The 16,249-nt window shown below is 43.2% G+C and overlaps 1 protein-coding gene across 3 annotated transcripts in view; it reads left to right on the top strand.

Moving 5' to 3' along the window:
• TBC1D30 (TBC1 domain family member 30) overlaps positions 1-16,249 on the top strand; it is an 86,059-nt gene that overhangs the window by 52,643 nt on the left and 17,167 nt on the right. For all 3 annotated transcript variants that reach the window (XM_070409797.1, XM_070409799.1, XM_070409798.1), the window contains 3 exons: positions 3,446-3,614; positions 5,528-5,696; positions 9,180-9,285. In XM_070409797.1, coding sequence (XP_070265898.1) covers positions 3,446-3,614; positions 5,528-5,696; positions 9,180-9,285 — 444 coding nt within the window. The remainder of the gene's footprint in view (positions 1-3,445; positions 3,615-5,527; positions 5,697-9,179; positions 9,286-16,249) is intronic.

Raw genomic sequence — 16,249 nt, 5'->3', positions numbered from 1 at the left:
GAAGAGATTAGGTTACAGATTTGAAGCCAATATATCAGAAGTCACATTTCATCATTTTCCCCACATTCTGTTCATTAGGAGCCAGGCACTAGGTCCAGCCCATACTCCAGGGAAAGGGCTTATAGAAGAGTGTGACTCTCAGGAGATGGGGAATCCCTAGGGTCATGGTAGAAACCGCCTACTCCACCAGTTATCCTAAATTCTGGTTGGATCTTATTAGATTGCTTTATTCTTGCATATCTGGGATGAGGTATGGAGGAGGTAGGCTGAGAGTGAATGTTTATGATGGAAGCAGATTGCTTGGAGAAAGGTTATAGAAGTGAATTATCTTTTAATCTTTGATGCCCAGGGCCTTTATTAGTAAAAAAAAAATAAATAAATTCTGAAGACACTTTGAGATGGGACACTAGCAGTTTAAGCATGTAGGTCTGAATGTGATTCAGTGAATCACCAGAAATAAGTCTTCAGGAGGAAGGAAGCATTTTACACTTGGAAGATGACCACTGCCTTACTTGCTTGGGGCTATATGGGGTTGCTTCTTATTTGAATCCTCAGACTGCTGTTGATTGCAATGCTTTGTGATGGTTACTTCGCCTTTGTATTCAAGAGCACCTCCCCCCACTCCCATTCTTTGTTTGACTGTGGCAAACACCGCTGTGATATTCTCAACCAGGGACTAATTCTGATATGGAAAGATAAGCAGATTTCCTCCTGGTTTTATACACATCATGGAATTAATGATAAAGCCAGCCTGACACGATCTCATTCTGTGTTCACCCTCTCACTTTTTCCATTCATGTATTTAAGGAAACAGCTTTGAAGCTACTTGTTCATCAAATAGGCAGGGGTGGACGGGGGAGGCAGTGACAAATCGAATACATGACTTTAAAACATTTTTTTTAAGAAGCAATTTTGTTTAAATAGTCCATCAGCTTTAGTTATTTTTTCCCCCAGCTTTTGCTTGTATGACTATAAAATGGGAACTGCTCTATTAAAAAGCTGAAATAAACAATTCAGGTTGGGGGTGGGGTGGGAAGGTTTGGGGAAGGGTTATAATGCCAATCAAATTATGAAAGGACTCAGTGATGGTACTTGAGAAAGTAAAAAGTCACATAAAAAGATGGATTAAATAAAGCTCAGAAACTGAATATTTAAGAAAATTAACTTTGTGGGATGAAATGACATTATCATCATTTAGGAATCTGGTTAGGCATTTAATGTGCAGAGGAAGGTTGGGTTTATGAAGAAATACTTCTGATGCAAAGGAAAATATTGGGTGTTGGTGTTTTTCCAACAGCTATTTTGGCCTCTGCGAGTTGCAATTAGTAGGGAAATATATATAATTTATTAAATGGAGGCAAACCATTTTCCTTGCTCTTTTGCACCTAGTGAGGTGTCTGTTAAGGTTTTGGGGCCATTTTTTAATCCAGTTTTTTTTTTGGTTTGTTTTTAAAGCTTGTTTTCTTATTATTGAGTTCGTTGTGTATTTTGGACCACAGTCCTTTATCAGATGGATCTCTTGAAAGTATTTTCTCCCAGACTGTGGCTTGTCTTCTAATTCACTTTCACAGAGCAGAAGTTTTAAATTTTAATGTAGTCTAGCTTATTAGTATTTCTGCATAGATTATGCCTTTGGTGTTGTGTTATATCTAAAAAGTCATTCCCATACCCAAGGTCATCTAGGCTATGCTATCTTCTAGGGATTTTATAGGATTGCATTTTACATTTAGGTCTATGATCTCTTTTGAGACAGTTTTTGTGAAGGGTGTAAGGTTTGTGTCTAGATTCAGTTTGTTTTGCATTTGGATGTCCTGTTGTCCCAGCACCATTTGTTGAAGAGACTATCTCTGCTTCCTCCCTTCCTTCCTTCCTTCCTTCCTTCTTTCCTTCCTTCCTTCCTTCCTTCCTCCCTTCCATCTCTCCCTCTCCCCCTCCCCCTTCTTCTTCTTCTTGATGCAATGTTTGGTCCTTGAAATACAGTAGTGGGTGGAGTGACAATGCTGACATAAGACATCAGACTTTGAGATGCTATGGGATAGAGAATTTCATTGTGTCACAGAATTATTATGAGAATTGGTAATTTTTTTGTTGTTTTCTTGTTTTGTGTAATCTTGAGGCTCATAATTTCTTCATAAAAACTTAAATATTTTTCTCAGTCTTATATAACTTATCCTAGATGAAAAGTGACCCTGTACGCCCCCTCCCTTACCATGGTGTGCGAAGTCTGACGGGGCACTGTACTCTGCAGGAAACTCACTCCTCCCTCACCTGGCCTGGGCACGCTGGGACCACCTCCCTCCACACGGATTGAATATACTCTTTTTATTGCTAAGTTCCTATTTTCAGAGTGATGGTACATTTACCTGGTAAATTCTGTCCCTATACGTATAGGACGGCTATAGCAGCTCCCTGGGCCTTCCCAATCCTGGAATAAAGATCTGGGGGGAGGGGCAGGTATTCTTGAGAATATGTCTCTACCCTTATTGACTTAGTTAAAACTATGACCTTAAAAGTAGAAATTATAAGCCAGGGATGAGGGGAAAATGGGCCACTGGCAGGTCTGGGAGATAATTTTGGGGGGAAATTAGGTTTTGCAAAATGATGAAAATCAAAATGTGAGATAGCTACTTTCCACCAACATATAGGGCCAGCCATGATTTTTGTTCTCAATTTTGGTTTTCTTGTGCTCTGGGGAATGAGCAGGTCTTCTAGCAGGGAGGGCATATGAAGAGCATGTGTGCTGACAGGGAAGGGATCAGAGATTAGAACATGTGTGTTTTGCTGGGCCGTTCTAGTGGTTCTTGACTTCTTAGAAAAGGTAACGCAAATAAAAAAAATCAGAATGAAAGTAGTAATTTGAGGAACTTATGTATGAGACACCCTTATGGAAGGAATCCAGATTTTAAAAGTCTCATTTGTTCAAACAAAACCTTGAACAAATGTGGACAAAGAACCCAAATCAGTTATTCTGATAACCCAGGTTGATGGTAGGTGAATCCTGAGATGGGCTTCAGGGGGGTGTTTTGTGATGGGCCAGTCTTGGTTTTTGTTGGAAGGTTGGAAAGCTGCTGACTTCAAGGAGCCAGTGTTGGGATTCCTGCTGGCTGCTGCGGAAGCACGTGCTCCACCTTGTACTTCTCAGAGCGAGGCTGAGGGTTGTCTGATCACAGCCACCCATGGGTAGCCTCAGGTCTAGCAGCCCATGTAGAAACTGTAGACCGTAGCAGTCTGCGGGTCTGAGCTGCCTTGAGAACTTACTTAGATAATGATGAATGGCTTAGATAATGATGAATTATCCAGATAATTATGGCACATGCTCTTCACCCAGGGTATAGTTGAGCCTCGAAGATCCAGAACATTTGGTACTGACACATTTAAACGACAGTGTGCTTTGGCTAACTGCATTTGATCCATTCGAATATGTTTTTTTATCTTTTTTCTTCAGATTATGATTTACCTTATTGACAAGGTGCTTCCCGAGAGCTATTTTGTCAATAATCTCCGGGCATTGTCTGTGGATATGGCTGTCTTCAGAGACCTCCTGAGACTGAAGCTCCCTGAATTATCTGAGCACCTGGACACTCTTCAGAGAACTGCAAACAAGGAGAGTGGAGGTAGTGATGATTCAATGCTATTGTACCTTCGAAATTTTTTACTTTTCTGACTCCACCATACATAGGAGCCTACACCTTGAATGGAAATACATCTTTTCAGGTATTTCTGTTGGTGAGAGTTTGATACAATGAAATAGATTTTTAGAGAACAGGAACAAAACAAAACAAACAAAAAACCAACAGAGGGCCACATACTGAACCTTTGAATGGTCATAGTTAGGAAGTTGGTCAGGAACCTCATCTGTCACCAGTACCAGACATTCTTGTCTTTTAGATGAAGAATGGGGTACATGTCTCGCCACCTAGTTCAACTTCTCTAAGCTGGCACCAAATCTATAGGCATCTTTAAAGATGAGCTGCAGGTACCATTTAGCACACGCTGTGATTTTTTCCTGAAGCACTGAGGTTATGGAAGAGTGGACTACGTATTTTCATAAAGTTGTAGGAGAGAATTTGAGTTGAAATGTTTAATGTTACTTTTATTGATTCATGCTAAGGGTATGCAGATTCACTTGAGATGAATGGGCCAGTTCTTGCTGGAGAAGGAGCTGCAGGTAGAACTTGAACCCTGAAGGAAGGCACTGGGCTGAGTAAGGTGGCGATGGAGACCGCTCTGTTACAGCTCTGAGAGTCACCACCGTCCAGCAGGCATCAGCCAGCTTTCCGGATGACCTAAGCTAGCGCTGTAGTTAGGCCCCTGCTTGCACTCCCTGGCTGTGCTCAGGAGACCAGAAAGAAGAGTCAGAAGTGTATTGTGTTTCCTGTAAATGGTTGCCAGTTACTGGCCACACATTTAAACCTAAATGATTTTGAAGACCTAATCTGTCCTCAATTAAAATACACTGGAAATTTTAGTGACTCCTGTGTGTCTCTAAGCATTTCCTTCTAAATCATTTGAATAATCTTCACATTTAATTTGGCTGTGCAGTATAATTATGCACCTGTGTGGATTTCATAAGACTCCCGGGTCGAACAGCCTTAACCTGTCCCATAGTCAGACACGCTGTACTGGGGTCCATGTTTTCCCCCTAGTGCTCTGCATTGGCCTGCAAGGGGTGACCTCAGATTCTAGTCTCTGGGAAGAGATGCTCCCTTTGTTCCTAGGTAAGAAGGAAGAAAATGAGGGCAGGAGAGCAGATCTCTTTTTGCTTATACTTGGGTAAATGCATATTCTGACTGTAATTAGGAGGGAGAAGCAGTCCACATATCTAAATTTTACTTCATTAAAATGCATACTTATGCCATCACAGGAAATGAGAGGGAGCTCTGTGTTTTTTAGTGAATTTAGAAACTTCAAAGTGGGCCGGATCTCAGATATTTAAAACTGTGTAGTTCAACATATTTTAAAATTTCATGTTATTTAATCTCTAGATATTTGGGGCAGGGGGGAGGTTTCCAGCTATCTTTCTCTAACTTTCTCTAATTAATTTGTAGTTTAATTCCATTGTGGTCTGAGAACTATGAATACTTTAAGAAGTAGACAAGCAATTCCTAATGAGCAATTTTACTTTTCTGAGCAGCATTTGAATAAAAGTGGGCTTTAGGATATTTTGGAAGTCGGCGTTTGCTTTCGAGGGACTAAAATCCTTTTTTTAAATCTCATTTTTGGTGAGGAAGACATTCTCCTTAATTTTCAGCATCCCATAATAGGCAGAACCAAATTAAGTGTTAGGTTAAGATTTCTGAAGTACCTTAAAGAATTTGTGAAGTTCATATTATTGAGATTTTTATTAAATCTATGTGTCCTTCTAGAAAAAGGAAGGAAAAAAGAGGAAAGAACCATAATTTAGCCCCATAAACAAATCAGTCAGGAAAAGTAACATAGTTGGGTGGACTTGGGAGACTGGGAGAGGGTGCCTTTATATTTTGCAAACTGTCAATTCTGAAGAAATGGAGTGTTTGTTTTATTTCAGGTGGATACGAGCCCCCGCTCACGAATGTCTTCACCATGCAGTGGTTTCTGACTCTCTTCGCCACGTGCCTCCCTAACCACACCGTTTTAAAGATTTGGGATTCTGTCTTTTTTGAAGGTTCGGAAATCATCCTAAGGGTGTCGCTGGCTATCTGGGCAAAGTTGGGAGAGTAAGTGACTTCCCCCTTCTCTTCTGTTCTGTGGTGTTGGGGGCTTTGAGCAGCTTTTGTGCTCTAACATGTAAAGCGTCAATAATTAATTGTGAGGAAAAGAGGAAGTTGTGAACTTTGTGCAGTGGCTTTAGCCTTCTGGGATCTCAGCTGACACATTCTTTTTCTTTTTTTTTCCCTTTTAATCTTTATTGTTGAAAGTATTACATAGGTCCTCCTTTTTCCCCATTAACCTCTTCCCGCCCACTCCCGTCCTTCTCCACCCCAGGCCATCACCACCCCATTGCCTGTGTCCCTGGATTATGCATAAATGCATACAAATTCTTTGGTTGATGGCTTCCCACTCACCCTCCCCTGCTGACACATTCTTGGTTGTTGGGGACAGATGGCATCTACTTTAGGAAGGGGGCAGGCTTGTTCAGGCCTGGAATTCTCCTCCTCCTCCTAGTGTGTTTGTCCAGCTGGTTTGCTCTTTGTCAGCATCTCTCCGGACACTCGTTTTGAAGAGGGAGACTTAGGTGCATGAGGAACTATGAGGTCTGGAAAGAAGTAGGTGGATTTGTTGGTTAATACCACAATTTAGATTATGTTGAATCTTTATTACTTATTGTGTCCAGCCTTTTAGGGCTGTGATGAAATTAAATGAGATAATAAATATAAGGTGTCTAGCAAGGTGCTTGGTACATAGTCAGTAGAACATAGGGAACTTCTTTCCTTTCATCAGGAATTAACACTGTGTGTGGGAATCTATTACTACCAAACATATCACTAAAGAGATTTTTACTAACATTCTTTACTAGCATCTGGGCTGAAAAAACTAGGGTGTTTTCACCCCTTTTGATTATATTATGACTATTATATTAAAATTCTGCCTTTTTGGTAATGGAAGAAATACAGGGGTGGGCAAAAGTAGGTTTACAGTTGTGAATACATGAAACAGTTTATTTTTGTATTATTATTAATTAATTATTGTATTATTTTCCATATGAACAACAGTAAACCTATTTTTGCCAATCCCCATATTAGAATGAAATAGTTAGAGTTAACTTAAGATACAGAGGTAGTTTTTTTTTTCTGTCAGAAGTTTGGTATGTTTTTTTAAATCATCATCTGAGGATATTTTTCCATTGATTTTTAGAAAGAGTAGAAGAGAGGGAAAGAGAGAGAGAAACATCAATGTGAGAGAAACACACCTATTGGTTGTCTCCTGCATGTGACGAGCCTGCAACTGTGGTACATGCCCTTGACCGGAATGGAACCCAGGACCCCTCAGGCCCCAGGCCATCTATTCATTATGTGTAGGATTAGAATTTAGTCATATTGTCACTCCAGGGATGTCACATTGTTGAAAAGGTAATGGCTACACTTTTAAATCCAATATTCATTGAGTGCTTGCAATGGACAGGCATTGCTCTGAGCACTCTACATGTAAAGCTAACTCCTTTGGTACTCACCATCATCCTATGAGTTAGGTCCTGTTATTATCCCCATCTTACAGATGTGGGAACTGAGGCACAGAGAAGTTAATTGCCCAAGGTCACCCAGTTAGAAGTGGAAGGGCTGGTTTTTGAACCCAGCTCCCTTGGCTCTGGAGTCTGTGATTTTTAACAATGTGAATATACTGATAATATATGGCTCCTATTTATGCAGTTCAGAGGACATATGAATCAGACTGGTAGAATTTTAAATGTTTCAGAGCCCTTGTTCATTATAATTCTACATGTTTTGAGTGTGCGACTTGTTAAGCAGAAGGAAAGGCAACCAGCATTCATCAAGTGCCTATAGTGCCATCGTTATGTTAGACCATGTAAACACATGATCTCATTCATCCTGCCCGTAGCCCTGTGAAGTCCGTGGGACTTAAACCTGGATCTTTCTGACTCCAGTGCCTGTGCTGTTCCCCACAAACTGTCCGTTGGAAAAATCCTAAACAGCAGATAGGTAGTCTCCAGCTATGTGCGCCTGAGTAACGTATGTGCCTCGTGTATGGTTATCCATGGGACCTCTCCCCTTGCTTCTGCAACTTGAATGCCTCCCTCTCACTCACACCAAGGGTACTTTTAGAATATGCAAGCTGTAGAGCATCAGCTCACCTTCCCTGGCATCTCTTTCCCGTGTCCTTTCTCCTCTGACCCTGCTGCTCTGGCTCATTCCCTCATGCCTGGCCTGTCCTGGTGTGTCTTCCCTGGTTTCCCCATCACACCCACACTTGCCATGCCACCTCCAGGCTGACCTTGCCAAGGGCATGTCTGTTCCCACACTCCCTGTTCAGAGCCTTCCAGTGATCGTTGCCTGAAGGGGCTCAGCTGGCAGGTGAAGCCTTCGGTGTTTTTTGTTTGCAGCTCTCCTGCTGCAGCTCCCTGGCTGCATTCTGGCCCTGGGGAGCCACTTGCAGATTCTTGGGTAGGGCCTGCAGCTGTCTCCTGCCTCCATGCCAAAAACATGCTTTTTCTTCTGTCAACCTGGAGAATATTTTTCAAAATTCATCTTCAGCATTATTTCTCTTCCTCATCCCCCAGGGTAAACGTAACCACTTTTTTTTATTGATGCCCACATGCTGCTTTGTATTTTTGTAATAACACCTCAACAGTTCATCCCATTTATTTATTTACCTGATTGTGGCAGTGAGATTTGAACAGCACTCCAGAGCCTGAAGTTTTCCCAGCATCTTATTTTTTGGGGGATGGCTGTATGAAAATCCCCCATCATCAGTGTACATCATCCTGTATCTTGTGGTTGGTGGCCAATAGAGTCATCCTCCTACACAGAGGATGTCATGGTAGATAAAACAGAGGCACCGTGCTCTTTGTTTCGGACCACTCCTTTTTTTTCCCTCGAGAAGAAGGATTAACATGTACCCTGCCTCACAGGTTGCCAGGTAACAGCTTCTTTATATGTAGAAACAAATGTAAGAAGCAGGGTGCGATCTCCAGCTAGCAGCAGTGCCCTGAGAAGAACTGAAAAAATTCTGCCTGTGAAAGCATCCTGTGGACTGATGACATATACAGATAAAGTTCTAGTATGTCTCATCTTTTATTTCTACTGTGGTTTGGTTTTCAGTCTATCAGTGATACCACGGTTTGTAGATTAACAGCAACAGATTTCCTCCTGGGGACAATTGTTCTTCAGATCTAATTTCATGGTTATGATTTCTCATCAGTGGTGGGTATTCTGATGTGTAAAATGTGTCACATGGAAGCAGTAAAAGTGCCACCGGTAGGGCTGGGAGGCTGGGGAGCCGTGTAGGAAAGATGGGAACTCATCCCGTAATAAGTACCTCCGAGTTGCCGTGGGTATTTTTTATCTTTTCTCTGTGTATGGCAGGCTCTATAGGGAGTGTGTCCCAGTGTTTTGAGTTTTGTTGATTGCTGATGTGATTGATTTGATGGCCAGAGGTCACATATCCTGTGGGACCTGGAGCACATGCCTGATAGGCAGCATGGGTGTCCGACAAAATTCCTTGTCCTGTCCTTCTGCTTCTAGGCAGATAGAAAACTGTGAAACGGCAGATGAATTCTACAGCACCATGGGGCGCCTCACCCAGGAGATGCTAGAGCATGATCTTCTAGAAAGCCATGAACTCATGCAGGTGAGTGGGCAGCTCGGCCCCGCCGTGGCTCGGGGACTCGGGCACCGTGGGAACAAGCAATCCAGAGCAGTGGTCTTGGGAAAAGTACTTGGCCAGCCTTCAGATTTAATTTTTCAATTGACCAAGAGTCTATATATAATTTGATAAGAATCTTAACCACGTCACAAGAGGAAAAAAGAAATGAATAATAGATATTTATTGTGGCTTTCATTCAAACTTGTTGCTTAAAAATCACGAGGTGCAATACAAAAATAAATTTAAAAAAACTGAAGAATAAAACCCGAAATCATCAGATGCTTATTCTCAATCTGATTCTTAGCTTTTTAAGGGGAGACTTGTGGGGGTGAAGTAATTATTTGAGGGGAGGCATTACTGAGGGTAGAAGGGAGATTGTTGTAATCAGCACTTTGGTTTGTTTTGCCCACATTTTCAACTGATGTTATATGTGGATCATAAATTTCAACATGAAAGACTTGAAGGGTTTTGTTATTTTGTGGCATGTTGCTCTATCTCAGTATCATATTTACCAAGTCACTCAGACAGAAAAGAGTGAGTGTAGGAAAGAGCAGGTTTGTTAACACTCTCTCTTCCATTAGGTTCTATAACATAACTTGATCTCCATTCTCCGATGCTTCTGACCACTTTCCTCCTGGTTCTTCCTCTTGCCCACTGACCAACTGTAGGTCTTTCCAAGGTTGTCCTCAGGCCGTGGTTACTTCCCCCCTCTCCTCTTTTTCTTGTTTTCAGCGTTTACTTTTATGTTGGGTTCCATGCCTGAGGTCAATTTTGGGGCCCAGTCAACAGGTTAGAAAACAAACACTCAAGCCCTGATTTAGGACATAAGATGCATGGAGCTTCTATTCCTTTGTTCCTATCCTGGCACTGCAGCTTCTTTTTGGAATTCCTAATGTTTCGCAGACAGTTACTGATTTGTTGAGAATATTGCCCACTTAATATAACTTCCCTGAACATTGATATTTTTTAGTTCAGCTTTTCTTTGCATTATCATCTCTTTTCTTCCTTGCTGTCTGTCTCAGAGGAGGAAGTGTTCTGATACTGACATCTTTGCTTGATTTCAACTCTTCTCACATTGCCATTGCTTCCTCACTCTCTTTCTCTCTCGGAGGGAAGTACCTTTTATTGTGCTTCCCTCTGTGTGCCTGGTCCATGCCTGACATTTTCTTTTACATAATTTTTTTAAAAATATTTTTTATTGATTTCAGAGAGGTAGGGAGAGAGAGAGCAAGAGAGAGAGAGATAGAAAGAAACATCAATGAGGAGAGAGAATCATCGATCGGTTGCCTTCTGCATGCCCCACACTGGGGTCGAGCCCACAACCCAGGCATGTGCCCTGACCGGGAATTGAACCGTACCTCCTGGTTCATAGGTAAACACTCAGTCACTGAGCCATGCCGGCTGGGCCACATCATTTTCTTTTAAGACATTCTTAGATGATGTCCCTCCTCCCAGATTCCCTCTGCTCTAATACAATCAGCATTTTGCTGCCAGAGTAATAGTCTAAACTTACTGCTTTGGCCATTTCACTGTTATTCATAAAACCTTCAGTGCTTCCTTGTTATTAACTATCCTATATAATAAAAGGGTAATATGCAAATTGACCCTAACAGCAGAACAACTGGGAATGACTGGTCACTATGACACACACTGACCACCAGGAGGCAGACGATCAATGCAGGAGCTGCCCCCTGGTGGTCAGTGCACTCCCACAGGGGGAGCTCTGCTCAGCCACAAGCCAGGCTGATGGCTGCCAGCACAGTGGTAGTAGCGGGAGCCTCTCCTGCCTCCTCAGCAGTGCTAAGGGTGTCCAACTGCAGCTTAGGCCTGCTCCCCGCTGGCAAGTGGACATCCCCCGAGGGCTCCCGGGCTGCCAGAGGGATTTCTGACTGCCAGCTTAGGCCCAATCCCCCGGGGAGCGGGCCTAAGCCAGCAGGTAGACATCCCCTGAGGGATCCCAGACTGCGAGCGGGCACAGGCCGGGCTGAGGGACCCCCCTGAGTGCACAAATTTTTGTGCACCGGGCCTCTAGTAGGAAATAAAATGCTTCAGCCTTGTTTCTGAGGTTCTACGTTAACCTCTGCAAAGATTTATTGAACATCTTCCTTGGCTCTGACCAGTGTGGCTCAGTTGGTTGGAGCATTGTCCCATACACCAAAAGGTCTCAGGTTGGATTCCCAGGGAGGGGGCATACTCAGGTTATGCGTTCAATCCGCATTGGGGTGTGTGCAGGAGGCAACTGATGTATCTTTCTCATATGGATGTTTCTCTGTTTCCCTCTCTCTTCCTCTCTCTCTAAAACCAGTAAAAATTTATCCTTAGGTGAGGATTAAAAAAAAACAACTTCCTTGAATACTAATAGCAGTTGGTCAGGCTGTGTGTGTGTATGTGTATGTGTGTGCATGCGTGTGCCTGTGCACATGGGTGCACACACATGCAAGTGTGTATATGTGTGTATGTATTGGAGGCAGTGGTGCAGAGCAGAGAGGCTGTTCCTGGTGGAGGGGGGCAGGGTGAGTGGAAACTCTATTGTGTGTGAAGGAAACTACACGGAGTGTGGTATTCAGGGAAGGGTTATAGAAGACCTCAACCCGTGTTGAGGAGCTTGGCCTTGATCTTTTAGGTCGGTGGTTGTGAAATGGAGTCCTTGAGCTTGCTGGAGTTCTAGGACTTCTGTGGAGCCTTCAGAAAGGGAAGAACAACTGTGGAGCTGAAAGGTTTTAAGGAGAGGAGGGGAAGGGTCTGAGTTATTTCTTAGGTCAACTACATGGGTGGCTCTGTGAAGGGTGGACTTGACCGGGTCATGTTTGATAACACGAGGCCTGTGAGGAGCAGCAAAGGGTAGAAACAAAAATGGAATAGAGACAATACTTAGAAGGTGAAGTTGATAGGACTTGGCCACAGAAACGATATGGTCTGATGAAGAAAGAAATGGAGGGGACAAGGGCAATCACACATTTGTGGCTTAGAAAGAGGAGGGCAGGAAGATGAGTTAGCTCTCAGAGAGGCTGCATGGAGGTGCACTTTGGCTGTCCCGTTACTCACCTGTCCAAAGGTATTCCCCACCCCTTCCCAACCAGAACCTATCACACTGGTCATAGCTCTGTTAGTCCATGCTCGTGCCAGTTGAGGGCTTGTGCTGCCCTCTCACACTATCTGTGAAAATACTAAACACCCATCTGGATCCTATCCAGTCTCCTTCCTCCCCACCCCCACACAGCCTCGTACCTCAGCCCTCATTAATTATGCCTCCTCCGTAGTCTTTCAGTATTTAACATTTCCGACAATTGATTAATTGCTATTACAGATTATTTGATATTGTTTGGTATGTGTTCATCTTATTTCTCTAATGAGGTAGCAAGCTCCTTAATGCTAGGGGCCTCAGATTGCTCTGTATCTCCATGACATCTATCGAGTTCTGAGAATACACCTGGTTGCTTGATGAATACACAGAATCACAGAACATTAGAACTCGAGGCAGTGGTTTTCAAAGTGGACTGTGTATAAGAAACATCTCAACGGTGCATTAAAACTCAGGTGTTTGCTCCATGGGTGGTTCTGAGGCAGATGGCTTAAAAAAATACTTAGAGAAACTCTGGCTTTAGAGAAGCTTAAAGATTAACCTAATTCTGCCACTTTACAGAGAAGAAGCTAAGACTTGGAGAGCCAGCATCTGCCAGTTTCTTAGGTTGTCTAGTGGCAGGACTGGAACTCAAGGCCCCAACCCCTGAGCATCCTACATGCTTATACCTTATTTAAAAAATGTCTTTCTAAAACTGAAATCCTCCTGAGAAGAATAAGGCAGCATTTTATTTTACTTAAAGCCCAAACATTGCCAGATGAATGAGATATGTTGAGATCTACACCTGTCATCTTCGTCCTCTAGGAATTCCCAACCTGAGGGATTAGGAAAGAGGACCCTTCATTACCTCTTAAAGGGAATCCTAGAGGGGAAAATGCGGGCTGGGGCTTGATAGATTAGTTCCCCTTTTAGTAGCATTATTTTTTTTCCTGCCAAAGAAAACATCTGGGCGATGATAAACTGAGCTTAATTTTATACAACTTATGTTTTCATGTTTCTTGTAAAAACATGTCAATAATGAAAAAGAAATAAGAATTTCTTTTCAGCAGTGCCTAAATATAAATGTCTATGGGAGTGTGTGTTGGTAGTTGGTTTTCCTTGGCATCGTAGAGTATTAAGGAGAGAAATGCTGACTATCATTTCAAGCCACTCTTTTTCTGTGTTCACTCGTGAAAAACAGTTAGTTCAATGGCTGGGATCCAATTATGATGTACCTTCCGTCTGTTCACAAACCTGAGATGGCTCCGGGTGAAACGTGGACCATGTGTGAGGTCAGAGAAGAGACGAAAGGGTTCTCCCTGCTTGGTCTTCTCCATTTCTTCCAGCTCTAAGTGCCAGACACAAAGTACTGTTTTTCTCCCCTATAAATCACATCACTTTTTCTTTTATTAGCAATGGCTATTTAAAAAAATTGAGAGTGTTAGAAGAAGAGATTGGGAGCCCTAGCTGGTTTGGCTCAGTGGATAGAGCATCGACCTGAGGACCAAAGGGTCCCAGGTTCAATTCTAGTCAAGGGCGCATACCTTGGTTGCCGGCTTCTCCCCTGCCCGGGCCCTGGTCAGGGCTAGTGCAGGAGGCAACCAATCCATGTGTTTCTATCACATTGATGTTTCTCTCTGTCTTTCTCTCTCTCTTCCACTCTCCCTAAAAATCAATGGAAAAATATCCTGGGGTGAAGATTAACAAAAGAGAGAGGGGGGCAGAGAGAGATTGGGGGAATGCCAATGACAAAGCATAGATGGATTTCAGAATGACTTTTGACAGAGTCTCTCATGAATTCTTTGAGGGCAATGTAAAGAAAAGTGAGTCAGATGTCACTATTAGAAGGGTTCGTAGGTGCTTGGAAAAACAGAAGCCAAAGTTCTTGTGGATAATTTACTGTTTCCTGCGGCAGTTCTCATGTGCCACAGGCGGGATCTGCCGTGGGATTGTTGGCTGTTTTCCATCAGTGAAGGGGTGGAAATGACAAGAATGCGGATGCTTGTTCAATAGAAAGATGATGTTGATGAATTAGTGCTGTCAGAAATGGAAACCTTCTGCCGTGCAAAACAGTGCGTGCTGGGCGGTTCGGCAGCGCCTTTGTGGCCACCTGTGGAGCTCCTGAGAGGGAGGCAGCTCCTGCCTGGGAGGGAGGTGGAACTAAATTATGTTTGTTTCTCCTGACCCTCGGATTCTATGAGTCTACCTTATATGGGCTCTGAGGCGATGAGTAAAATTTCTTTCTTGGAGTTGGTTGTAAATCCGTGACTTACAACGTTAGGAACCCGGAGCTACTCAGGTACCCTGAGCACTGTGGGGTTGTGCCAGGGAAGCTTATGTTCGTGAGATCAACATGCCCCCACATACATGAGACCTTCAAAGGATTGAGTGCATGTGTGCGAAGAAGGACTATACACTGTTTTTCAGGCACGCTGGTTTCGTCTTTGAAGGATTAACTAAAAGCAGATGATTGAGAAAGGAAGAGCAAAAATAGAAAATGAAAGCTCAGTGGAGCCAGTTTTCTTTTGGTCGAATGTCTTTGATTGAGCGGTCTTGGAAGGAGCTGGCTCAGAACCCAGGCCATCTACCCCGAGGCAGGACAGGACGAAGTAGGGGCAAAATGTATTGTCCATTCCTTTTTTAAAAAAATATATATTTATATTGATTTAAGAGAGGAAGAGAGAGGGAGAGAGAGATAGAAACATCAATGATGAGAGAGAAAATCATTGATTGGCTGCCTCCTGCACGCCCCACCCTGGGGATTGAGCCCACAACCTGGGCGTGTGCTCTGACCGGGAATCAAACCATGACCTCCTGGTTCATAGGTTGATCCTCAACCACTGAGCCACACCAGCTGGGCTCCATTCCTTTCTTATAAACTTCCTTCATGAGGCTGGATAAAGAATTCTGATAACTTTTTCTAAAACTGGCAACAATAAAACACAGTGAACCTTCAGCTAATTTACCCCACTAATTGTCTTCAGTGAGGCATTTTACCTCATTGGGAAGAAGATTTGAAATTTATAGCATTAATGAGTTCATCTTTTAAGCTTGAATCGAAACGGCATGGGTTTCTTAAATACCTGAACCAAGTTTCTAAATTGTTAAGGAAGAAAGGTCCCGTGAGTGAGGGGCAGGCTGACTCTTGGTGCAGCGGTAGGACCACACTTGGTGTGTGGTGGTCAGAGGCTGGTGCTGCTTGACTGAGGCCCCCATGGAGGTGCCCTGCCCTGGACCTTAAAGTTGGGGTGCTGAGGAGAGGATGTCTCTTCTCTCCATTTCCCTCAAAGGGTATATGGAGCTAAGACAGGTCCTAGAGCAGCCGTGGGCAAACTACGGCCCGTTTGAAATGAATAAAACTAAAAAAAAAAAAAGACCGTACCCTTTTATGTAATGATGTTTACTTTGAATTTATATTAGTTCACACAAACACTCCATCCATGCTTTTGTTCCGGCCCTCCGGTCCAGTTTAAGAACCCATTGTGGCCCTCGGGTCAAAAAGTTTGCCCACCCCTGTCCTAGAGCAAGGAAGAAAGGATTCTGTGTTGGCAATAAGGCAGCTTCTTGAGGGATGAGCTGTTGGCAACCTTGGTGGGAGCAAAGAATGTGAGAGTTCACTGTGACCATGTTATGAATGAAATGATATGAAGTATTTCTGGCATACAGAAACGTATTAAAAATAGTATTACAAAACACACACCCATCACCCAACTTAAGAAATAAGCAAGAGCAACACATTTGGACACCCTCATATGCTTCTCTCTGATTTCCCCTCCCCTCCTCACCCCACTTCTCCCCTTTCCTTTTCAAGGTAATCACAATCCAAACTTTCACACCCTTCATTTTTCAGAGGAGGAAAATGAGGCCCAGAGAGGTTGGGAACTGGCC

The sequence above is a fragment of the Myotis yumanensis genome, unplaced genomic scaffold, assembly GCF_028538775.1.
Source record: "Myotis yumanensis isolate MYYU_CA2020_CCGP unplaced genomic scaffold, mMyoYum1.0.hap1 SCAF_3, whole genome shotgun sequence".
Lineage (NCBI taxonomy): Eukaryota > Metazoa > Chordata > Mammalia > Chiroptera > Vespertilionidae > Myotis > Myotis yumanensis.
The sequence above is the reverse complement of the archived record's forward strand: the minus strand, read 5'-3'. Positions and strand labels throughout refer to the sequence as shown.